This window comes from Ruditapes philippinarum, unplaced genomic scaffold (genome assembly GCF_026571515.1).
Source record: "Ruditapes philippinarum isolate M1 unplaced genomic scaffold, ASM2657151v2 ctg3019_1_1_1_1, whole genome shotgun sequence".
Taxonomy (NCBI): Eukaryota; Metazoa; Mollusca; class Bivalvia; order Venerida; family Veneridae; genus Ruditapes; species Ruditapes philippinarum.
In genome coordinates this window covers 30,603-41,932 of record NW_026865192.1, presented here as the reverse complement: position 1 = coordinate 41,932, position 11,330 = coordinate 30,603, and the positions used below count along the sequence as shown (strand labels likewise).

At 33.9% G+C, this 11,330-nt stretch overlaps 1 protein-coding gene across 1 annotated transcript; it reads right to left on the bottom strand.

Annotated features, from left to right (window-relative positions):
- Positions 1-410: 410 nt before the first annotated feature.
- On the bottom strand, positions 411-10,799 carry LOC132728150 (zinc finger CCCH domain-containing protein 15-like). The gene is made up of 11 exons (XM_060713778.1): positions 10,791-10,799; positions 10,401-10,538; positions 9,403-9,502; positions 8,473-8,613; positions 6,458-6,549; positions 6,022-6,127; positions 3,116-3,192; positions 2,487-2,555; positions 1,907-1,984; positions 809-1,055; positions 411-475 (listed from the first exon to the last, which is right to left on the bottom strand). Exons 1-11 carry the CDS (start codon positions 10,797-10,799, stop codon positions 411-413), a joined length of 1,122 nt encoding a protein of 373 aa, XP_060569761.1.
- Between the last annotated feature and the right edge of the window lie 531 nt (positions 10,800-11,330).

The following is an 11,330-nucleotide window of genomic DNA, read 5'->3' as shown; positions in this document are numbered from 1 at the left end:
TGTTAGATATAGTATACTATGCATTTTCTTTAAAAAAAAATACTGACTTAAACTTTGCTTAAACTTTCAATGTTTATAATGATTTAAAAGCTCAGATGATTGAAATATATGCACAAATAGATCTATTTATATTTCGAATTGCCGTCAGGATGCCGTAACGGTAAAGATTGTAAGTTTTAGTTCCCCGAAATCCAAAAGTTTTTTGGTGTTATCTATGACACCACAGTCCCGACGCTCAATTCCTTCCGAGGTCAAAGCGTTTTCTTAACATCTTCCTTCTACAGCAAATCCAGATTCCTCGCCATCAGAACAAATTCTTCGTCCAATTTTCAAATTGGGGGTTTTTTTCATTATCACATCTTTTTGTTTGGCGGCCATTTGCCATGGCGATAAGCATCGCCCCGAGCAAGTTAAGCTTCGCCTCCACCTGTTGCTGTTGGTAACGCACCGGCCAGATCCATTTTATTGGCCTCGTCTATATGGAATTATCAAGTAAAATTATCACAATGCACCTTAACAAATTCTAACTGAAATATCATTCTCATTCAAACTGTGTCCATAAAATTAAAGTTCTGAGAAACAAACAAATCTAAAGGGCGGATTGTGTTCTTTTCTTAGATAACACTCTCCTTATAAAACTGTTTACAATATGAAATTGTTATATTAAAACATAGATGATGTTAAAAATCCCAACATAAATCTTTAATCACATCCAAAAATAAACCATCTTATTCATTTAATAACAGGTAACATTTTTTCAAAATGACCAAAAGAAAAGATAAAGCTGGTAAAAGATACAATATCTTACCATCTCCTGCAATCCCATTCATAGTTGGCGCCTTCCCTTCTCCTGCACCCGCAGCAGTGCGTTCCTCTGCTCGAGTTCCCGTGCCATCTATATCCGTCGGTACAAACATGCCAAGATCGATATCTTTAACATTACTTCCGACATCCTCCTCTTCCTGATCTTCACGCTCGAGAACATCTTCGGTAGCCTCTTCGTCGTCACCTTCGATGAGGTCGGGGTTAAACTCGAACATTTCTCTACCACTGATCTGATTACAAGTTATGAAATATTAAATCTGCACTATCGTTTTCAAAATATTTCATGTGTGGCCGAAGCCAAAAGTGAAATATGATAAAATTCATACCACAAGATGAAAATAAATCCTGTATTTACAAAAAAAAATTGTATTGTTTGTTTATTATATACATTCATCTCTTTTTTGACATTACAATTTGAAAGACTTTCCCGTAAATTTTGTGAACTGGCTGAATTAAGAATAAAGTAGTCTGACAAGACATCAGTGAAAATACAGAAAATGAAAATACACATTTTATTTCATCAATATTTCTCAGTATTTCATTTACAAGCATATAATAAATATTTCAATAAGTTGAAAGACATATTCACATAGTATATTGTTACAGAGATGTTACTTCACATGCATAAAATTTTCAGTTCATCTGAAGTTTTATGAATATCTAGGAAAAACATAAACATAATATGTGCAATTTGAACTTTCACAGATGCTATTAGTCCATCTTGAATTAAATTAGAAATCAAACTTTTTATTTAAAATCAAACTAAAATACTGATACTTTTCATATCATATAAACTTAAGAGCTTATTCAATCCAAGTTCCTGAAATGAATACTACATTTTGTGCCTCTTTTCCTTTTGCCTTATCCCTTTACAAGGGTGCAAGTTAAAAATATCAGAAAACCCTGAATTATTATTTTAATTCGTTTCATAGACAAAATAAGAGCGTTCAAGAGAAGAAAAAACAAAATGCTTGAAAACTTGTACCCATGCTTTTACTTTAATATTTTTTATGTATACCTCTACATATTTTAGAATCCATTTTCTTTATTATTTGACACAACAAAAACTTATAAAACTTACTCCGAATGCCTTGCCCTGTTTAAAGTCACTTTTCTTTTTCTCCTGTGCTGATTTTTGTATCTTCATTTTTTCTTTTCGCTAAAAAAAGAAAAACACTTTTAACATAGTCGTACAAGAATGTGAATATTTTGATGTTTTGAAACTTTGGTAGCTTATCTGCAGACAGGCTGTTGAAATATCCAATAAAACAATAGTTTGCCAGTTGTTAATTTTAACAATTTCCTCCATAAATAAAATGTAATTGGCTTTTTCTTAAATGCCTATTAAATAATATGTTATAGGGCTCTTCTTAAAGGCCTATAAATCTGTTTCCAAAAAGTTACACATTGGCCATATACCTGAGTGATGTTTTTTGACAATTAGTACAGTAATTATAGTGATAAAATATATTGTATGGAAGTCAAACTATCATTATGAATACATTTTGCTACCTTTATCACATACTATTTCACATACAGCTCTATTTAATTCATGTGATACACATACAGCACTATTTTCTTCAGTTCCAACTTGTTAAGACTTAAACTTAAGAGTTACAGATAATCTTAGCAGAATCCAAATCCTGATAAATTTCTCTTACCTTCCTTTCCTTCCATTTCAAAAATGTTTCTAAAGTGACTTTTGTTGTGTTATGTCCCAATGCTGCTCTCTACAAAGATAGATAGAAGTAAAAAATATTTTACCAGTTGAAAGTATATTTTCAACTCTATATAATAACTGATTTTAAACCTAGGCTATTCTATACTAAATAATAATTTTGAATTCTAATGTATCAGCAGTTTTTGAATTATTGAAGAGTTAAGTGAAGCTAGCTGGATAGCCTTCTCACATTAATAAGTACGAAGACGCTGGCACAACTTCAACCTACACAGATGAGAGGCAAATGGTTTGAAGTCAACGACATTAAACACTCGGCCACAGATGCTCCAAGCAAACAACTAACTATCAATAACCAATTTTTACAAATATATTTAGTTAATAAGGGACATCATTTCTAAAAATATTGCTTTCAGGATTATGCCCCCTGTCTAAGAACTGCTCCTAGTCATGATAAGCAAGTATTTAAAGTTTTGTGTTGATATAATTTAAAATGTTTGAAAAATGGGCTACATTAAAGTTTTTTTATTACAACAACAAAAACCAGGAAGACGCAACGATCAAACTAACTTGACTATTTCTTCATAACAGACGAGCTAATAAATAAATTACCTCTTTTTCTACGAGTTCTTCTATTGAAATTTTTTCCTCTTTGTCTTCTTTTTTCTGATCTCGTTTTAATACAAATCCTGCAAATTGATATTATAACCATTTAAGCCTATTGAACTTTTTCTCTAGGGATTGATTAAAATAAATAAATATCTCTAAGCATGACATATTTGTAATTGTATACTTTTTTACTATAATTATGTATATAATTATTGTTGCATTTTATTATGCTACCATATGGTGTTACCCTATTTATTTGACATCACATCCATTATGAGTAATTATTCTGTTTTAAGCCTTGTTCAAAGTACTAACAGGCTGGTTGCCAAACAGACCCATTAAATATTTCACTTATTTTCTTTAAAGCAGTTTAAAAGAATAACACAGTTTTATACATTTTAAGGAAGTTATATACATTTTTTTCAAAATACTAAGAACGATTTCATCTTTTTGTTTACAGTAAGTTTTGAGTTGAAATTAAATATAATTTTTTTCTATTTAGGTCAAAATCCATGGAATGACTGTAGATTTATTCATTTATAAAACATGAATTTGACAATTAACTAAATAATGCTAACATGCATATGTAACTGGTTCAAAATATCAGGTGCATAATATTAATGTAGATGGATGTTGTATTTAAGCTGGAACATATAGTATGGAGTAGATACATGATTTGAGGATATTGAAGTTTGTTTGTTTGTTTGATTGGTTTTTACCTCACACCGACACAGTATAGGTCATATGGCGACATTTCAGCTTTACCAGTGGAGGAAGACCTTAAGGAACCCTTCCTTGCATTATTTCAGGCACGAACGGGCACCTGAGTTGAACCACCAACATTCCGAAAGCTAGCTGGATAGTTTCCTCACATGAAAGAAACCAAAGTCCCTGTTGGGGATTCTAACCCACAGCGGTGAGGGGCAAGTGGTTTGAATTCAACGACCTTAACCATTCAACCACAGACGCCCCTCAGAGGTGGAGTTAAAATCCTCATCAACACAGAAAGGTCAAATGACTTAATACCAGCTTTACTGGTGGAGTAAAATTTACAAGATGCTGTTAATTATTCTAAAAACAAACCCGCACATTAGCTTTATTTAAATCTATCATAACCCCGCTCAATCATCTGAAAAACTATAAAACTAGAAATGTGTCATCATGCCACGGATGCCCCCGCATGCAGCCAAAATTTCAGATGGTGCATTAATCATTTTTTTCATTTTAAGATCAAAGCCCTTAAAACTTTTCAATGTTAACACAAACCATTTCCATACAATGTTCAAGGCACTGAAATTATTCAGTCTTAACCTTTTAGAAATAGCATATTGCATATTTGTAGCCAAAATAATGGCTAAAAGAATGAGTGCTGAAACTGAAAGTTCAAAATTTTTCCAACATTCAGGAAAGATAAGTTTGTCTAAAATCATTGAACCATGACCAAATTCAAATTTAAACTGCTTATTCCTTAGATGTATCTATATTATTTTCAAAGTGAAAGGGACATAACTCTGCCAAAAAATCATCAAACCATGACCAAATTCCAACTTGACCTGCCCATGTCCTATATCCTTATGTAAAATTAAAGTTGAATATGTAACACTGTTGGGTAGATAATGAACAGAAACTGTAAATTTCATATTATTTTCAAAGTGAAAGGGGCATTACTCTGCCAAAAATCATTGAACCATGACCAAATTTGAACTTGACCTGCGCATTCCTTTGACGCATCCATATGTCACGTTTGAGTTGAATGTGTTGTACCTTGGATAGATAATGAACGGAAACTGAAAATTTCATATTATTTTCAAAGTAAAAGGGGCATAACTCTGCCAAAAATCAGCGAACCATGACCAAATTTGAACTTGACCTGCGCATTCCTTTGACGCATCCATATGTCACGTTTGAGTTGAATGTGTTGTACCTTGAGGGAGATAATGAACGGAAACTGAAAATTTCATATTATTTTCAAAGTAAAAGGGGCATAACTCTGCCAAAAATCATCGAACCATGACCAAATTCAAACTTGACCTGTATTTTCTCATGACATATCCATATGTCAAGTTTGAGTTGATTGTGTTGTACCGTTGGGGAGATAATGAACGGAAACTGAAAATTTCATAATATTTTCAAAGTAAAAGGGGCATAACTCTGCCAAAAATCATCGAACCATGACCAAATTCGAACTTGACCTGTATTTTCTCATGACATATCCATATGTCAAGTTTGAGTTGAATGTGTCCAACCGTTCTTAAGATAATGAACGGAAACTGAAATTTCATATTATTTTCAAAGTAAAAGGGGCATAACTCTGCCAAAAATCATCGAACCATGACCAAATTCGAACTTGACCTGTATTTTCTCATGACATATCCATATGTCAAATTTGAGTTGAATGTGTCCAACCGTTCTTAAGATAATGAACGGAAACTGATGATGACGGAATGACAGAATGACGGAAGGATGGAAGGACGGAATGACGGAACAGGGTAACACTATATGCCCCGGCCATTACATGGCAGGGGCATAAAAACCCATGACAGAAAAGGTTGAATGATTCAATGTCAATAACCATGACCAAAACGGCCAACATTTATAGTGTTCACCATCACAAGAGCTGTCTGTAGGGCAGCGTGCATGACTATTCTCAGTTCTTGATAGTAAAACAACAGCCTGGACAAAGTCAAAGTTCAAAAAAGGGCCATAATTCTGTCCAAGTCTATGTTCATGTAATTCTACCATTATGCTCTCAAATAAGTGAGTGAAGATTCAATCCATTCCTTTCAGTAGTTTTGGAGACACCAACTCACACACAAAAACTTAACTAAAGTGTGACACTGACACCAGGATGAGTATAGTAGCACTCTATTCGAATAGTCGAGCTAATAAAATGTTAACAAAATACATACCAGGTGGCAAAGCATGTCTGTATTTACAATCATTTCCACCATTCGGACACGTCCAAAACCAACCATACTTACAATTTTCTACAGCTTCTAGGAAAAATTTGCAAATCTGAAAAATAAACAAGACATACAGATACAAATGACGTCATTCCACCTAATTCAAATAATAAGCCTACAGTCATAATTTAAACAAAGTGCAATAGACCTAATATGTAAGCAACATTTTTTTCCCTACTTTGAAACTGGTGCCGGTGCTGAACAAATTTGGGAAAATGCATCATTTCGACTCAAATTGGGAATTTACCATTACACACCAGGTATTCATGAGAAATTTGTGTTACCCATTGAGAATTATGGTAAAAATGTTATTACACGTTTTATTATCATTAAAACAATAAGAGGAGCTAACTGTACAACACATGAGAGCCCGAATACTCACAATGGAAGTTTTAGGTTTGGCCTTCTCTAGTTCGCCGTGTTTCTTGTTGATAACCTCCTCGAGTTTCTCTTCATCCCAGTCTTCCATCTTGTCTGAAATATATACCCACTTTTATAATACATTTTCATTGGATAATCGTGACGTTAATATAGTTTTATATACACAGTTGCTGTCAATTTATGAAGAAATATTTCCATATGACCTTTTAAAGGGCAATATTATCTGTCAAATATCTTTATAACTTATAATGTAACATTACTCTGTCAACAACCTACATATATGTGTAATTACCACAAGTTTCAGTTCCAATATGCTAAAAAATTTATCGATTTTCTAAACATTAAATTTATAAAAAAAACAACAACAAAAAAAACAAGAGGGCCATGATGGCCCTGAGGTCGCTCACCTGTATATAGGCCCCCCACCCCCGGGCCAATTTTTACCCAAGGGCTTTTATTTGTTTATTTGAACAGACTTGGTAGACACCCATAAGAAGATGTTTCATGCTAAACATCTAAGTTCTAGCTCATTGGCATTTTTAAAAGAAGATTGTACACATATACACATATAGTTAAAAACAATGTCACCCCTGGGGCAGGGCCAGTTTTGACCCCCGGGCGTTTATTTTAACAAACTTTGTAGATATTTACTTAAAGATGTTTCATGCTTAATATCTAAACTCTAGCTATTTGGGTTTTTCCAAAGAAGATTTTTAAGTTTTTGCTATACACATATAAGGAAAATCAATGACCCCCCCCCCGGGCGGGGCCAGTTTTGACCCCAGGGCTTTTATTTGAACATACTTGGTAGACACTCATTAGAAGATGTTTCATGCTAAATATCTTAGCTCTAGCTCTTTGGGTTCTTTAAAAGAAGATTTTTTAAGTTTTTACTATATGCATATAGGGAAAATCTATGACCCCCTGGGGCAGGGTCAATTTTGACCCCAGGGCTTTTATTTGAACAAACTTGGTAGACATTCACTAGAAGATGTTTCATGCCAAATATCTAAGCTCTAGCTCTTATGGTTCTTTAAAAGAAGATTTTTTAAGTTTTTACTATATGCATATAGGGAAAATCAATGACCCCCGGGGCGGGGCCAATTTTGACCCCAGGGCTTTAATTTGAACAAACTTGGTAGACACTCACTAGAAGATGTTTCATGCTTAATATCTTAGCTCTAGCTCTTTGGGTTCTTTAAAAGAAATTTTTTTAAGTTTTTACTATATGCATATTGGGAAAATCAATGACCCCCTGGGGCAGGGTCAATTTTGACCCCAGGGCTTTTATTTGAACAAACTTGGTAGACATTCACTAGAAGATGTTTCATGCTTAATATCTTAGCTCTAGCTCTTTGGGTTCTTTAAAAGAAATTTTTTTAAGTTTTTACTATATGCATATTGGGAAAATCAATGACCCCTTGGGGCGGGGCCAATTTTGACCCAAGGGCTTTTATTTGAACAAACTTGGTAGACATTCACTAGAAGATGTTTCATGCCAAATATCTAAGCTCTAGCCCTTACGGTTCTTTAAAAGAAGATATTTTAAGTTTTTACTATATGCATATAGGGAAAATCAATGACCCCCAGGGGCGGGGCCAATTTTGACCCCAGGGCTTTTATTTGAACAAACTTGGTAGACACTCACTAGAAGATGTTTCATGCCAAATATCTAAGCTCTAGCTCTTATGGTTTTTTAAAAGAAGATATTTTAAGTTTTTTCTTTTGGTTGCCATGGCAACCAGAGTTCTGCATGGAATTAAATTCTTTTAACAATTTTTAAAGGCGACCACCAAAGGAACATTCCTGTGAAGTTTGGATGAAATTGGCTCAGTGGTTTATGAGGAGATGTCATTTAAAGCAAAAGTTTACGGACGGACGGACGGACGGACGGACGCCGGACGAAAAGCGATCACAAAAGCTCACCCTGTCACTTTGTGACAGGTGAGCTAAAAACAACAAACATTTTTGGCCTCAAAAAATGGCTGAAAAACAAACAAAAACTGTGGCACTTACCATCGTCTCGGACATCTTCGTACAAATTTTTCTTCTCTGACTTCCGAGATACGTTGAGGTCGTGAGAAAATTTGCATTTGTCTCCCTTTGTACACTGGCCTTGCTTAAAGAATGCACACACTACTGACTTCGGGTCAACACCTGTTGAAAAATAAAAACAAAACTTATGTACTTATGAGAAATCAAAGTGCAGAGTACAGATGGGCTGGCTTATTAATAGCCGTGTCTTTATAATTCTTCCAGCACATTTAGAAATGTAAATGTATCTTTCATGAGTCTTATAATTACAGATATTAACACAGTTTGCACTGCTTTTAAGATGAAAAGGGAATGTGGGAAAATATTGTGAACTTAGCACGAATTTGATCTTTAAAATAATGGATCTTGATCATTATTCCTCCAGTTTTTTTCAGGTTTTGCAATTTCTTTTATAACAAGACTGGCACAAACTCCAGTTGTATATACAGTGTAATAAATAAGAATACATTAATAACTAGAGTAAAATGTTATAAATAATGTCCCTCTAATACAAATGCAATGCAACAGCCAGCTTATCAAATGTCCGCTAGAACAACAAACTCCTTGCAGTGATAACTTCCTCTGATTAGTTTAGTAGCAATGGTTAAGCGTAGAGAGAAGATGCGCAGTAGTTTTGTAAAAGTAGACCTTAAGGCTTAACCTTTGACCCTAAGACCTATCAGTGGATTCGCAAGGACAGCTTATCAAGGTGCATGCAGAGGCATAAAAATTTTGCATATAATATAGAATTTCTTTCTAAACCAATTTTGTGGTGGCAAAGCTCAAATTGCTTGATTCCCAATTAAATATTGCCATAGAAGTAGAGCAGCCAAAAGTTGCCCCTTACTCACAATCTAATGACGGTTGAAACAGCTTAGAAGGTAAATAATAATGGTTTAATAATTCACTTACCTTTTCCGACTGTCTGCTGGACTGGTTTGAATAATTTATTTAACTCATCTAGCTCCTTTCCTTTACCTTTCTTGTCACCAGGTTTATTTAACTCTTCAAGCTGGAAAATAGGAGACAAATTCACTACTAATGAACCACTACTAATGAACCACTACAAAGAGATAATCCAGAAATTGGCAAATAGTGGTGTTGGTGGCTTTCAGTCCAGATCATGTCAGTAAGCCATATTGATTTTTTTTACCGGAGCACAGTTCAGCCACTGCATTATTCCTTCGCTTTACCTATTGAGCTAACTGAATGGTACTGGTATTCAGCAAATGTGGATGTTTCCCATTTAATCCGGGGGTACAATTACAAACAAACTTCTTTAGTAACAGTAACAACTTGGAAAATATAGTATCAATTAACATGTTGACCTTTGTATCATGAATGGTAAAGAACATTTAAGATGTATTTTAGCTGTACCCTGAGATAAGATATGAAAAAACCACATTTGTAGGGATACCATTGTATCAAGAATGGTAGATCATACTGAAGCTATATAATTGTGTACATATGTAGTTAAAAGTTTGATTGCACACGGAAAGACACATCTGCAGAGTTCTGTGTAGCAACCATTTACATATTAAATTTATCCTCAGTGTTCTGACTTGAGCTTGTCCAGTATTATCTAATGCCGGCTAATAACATGTAGGAAAAAGATAATAGCTTTCAAGTATCTAAAGGCTAAATAAGAACCATGATGCAACTTTTTTACTGTATTCGCCCAACCCATGGGGGCCATAAAGGATCGACGAAACAACCAATATTCAACAGCTTTGTTAAACTAAGGATGTGACATCTTTAATCTTTTATTGTATTTGGCTGAAGTTACACAAATTGGAATAAATGTGATAAATGAATAATTTGTGTGATTAAGCTTTATTTTGATAGAAAACTGGCAATGTTTTCACCTTAAACACACCTTTTTGACTACTTTTTTGATTACTATTCCTTACCTTCACTTTTTGTCCAGCATTTTTCACCTGATGTGTAACAGTCTTTATAAACTTCTGTTGTTTAGATCCTTTCTTGTTTTTCAATCCAAATGTTTTATCCTGAAAAGATAAGATACAAAATTTATAATTCTTATAGATCTGTCAAGTACATGTACAGTAGGTTTCACAAATGTAGAAATAAAAGACAATCTCAACACATCAGAAGCACTGTCAGAAGTCATCTTAAATTTATGTATGTTATTTATGACATTATATTTCATTTATTTACGGATACTATTTTGTTTGCTAGTGTTTTTAGCATTTAAGCACTATGGAACAATTCCGAATTTCAAAATCAGCGACGAATTTCATTAACAAAAACAAACAATTAACAAAACAAACAATTAATACTTTTAACATTTTTAAAACAGGTGGGCAAATGTCGGCATGTAATAAATTAATTAATGGTCACCAGACAGAGCAAAATATTGCTACAATATTTCATAGTGCCCAAACAGTGATCTGCGGTGAAGATATCATGCAGCGCGAATTATGAACTGAAAGTCACAACGGTCACAGGAACATTGCAGTGACATCCATCCATAAAAAAACCCTTAGCAAATATTAGAAGAGTAAGCCAAGTAACAATGTATCATATTGTATGGATTGCCACAAGGACAATTCTAGTCCTATAAATATGACGTAGCTTTGAGATATTTTTGCTTCAGGGCAAAGCAGTCATATCGAAATTGCTAAAAAACCCATCGCAAGTTTGGCCAGAAAATCAGGCGGAACAAGAAAAAACGCTAAGACAGCGTGTATTTACATTAAGTCTTACCTATTTATGAACAAAACTAAAAAATAAATGCCTTTTGACAAAATAATTCAACTGTCACATCCGAAAAATAATGATTAAATCCTCTCATGTAATAAAATTCCTTATAAAGCAGA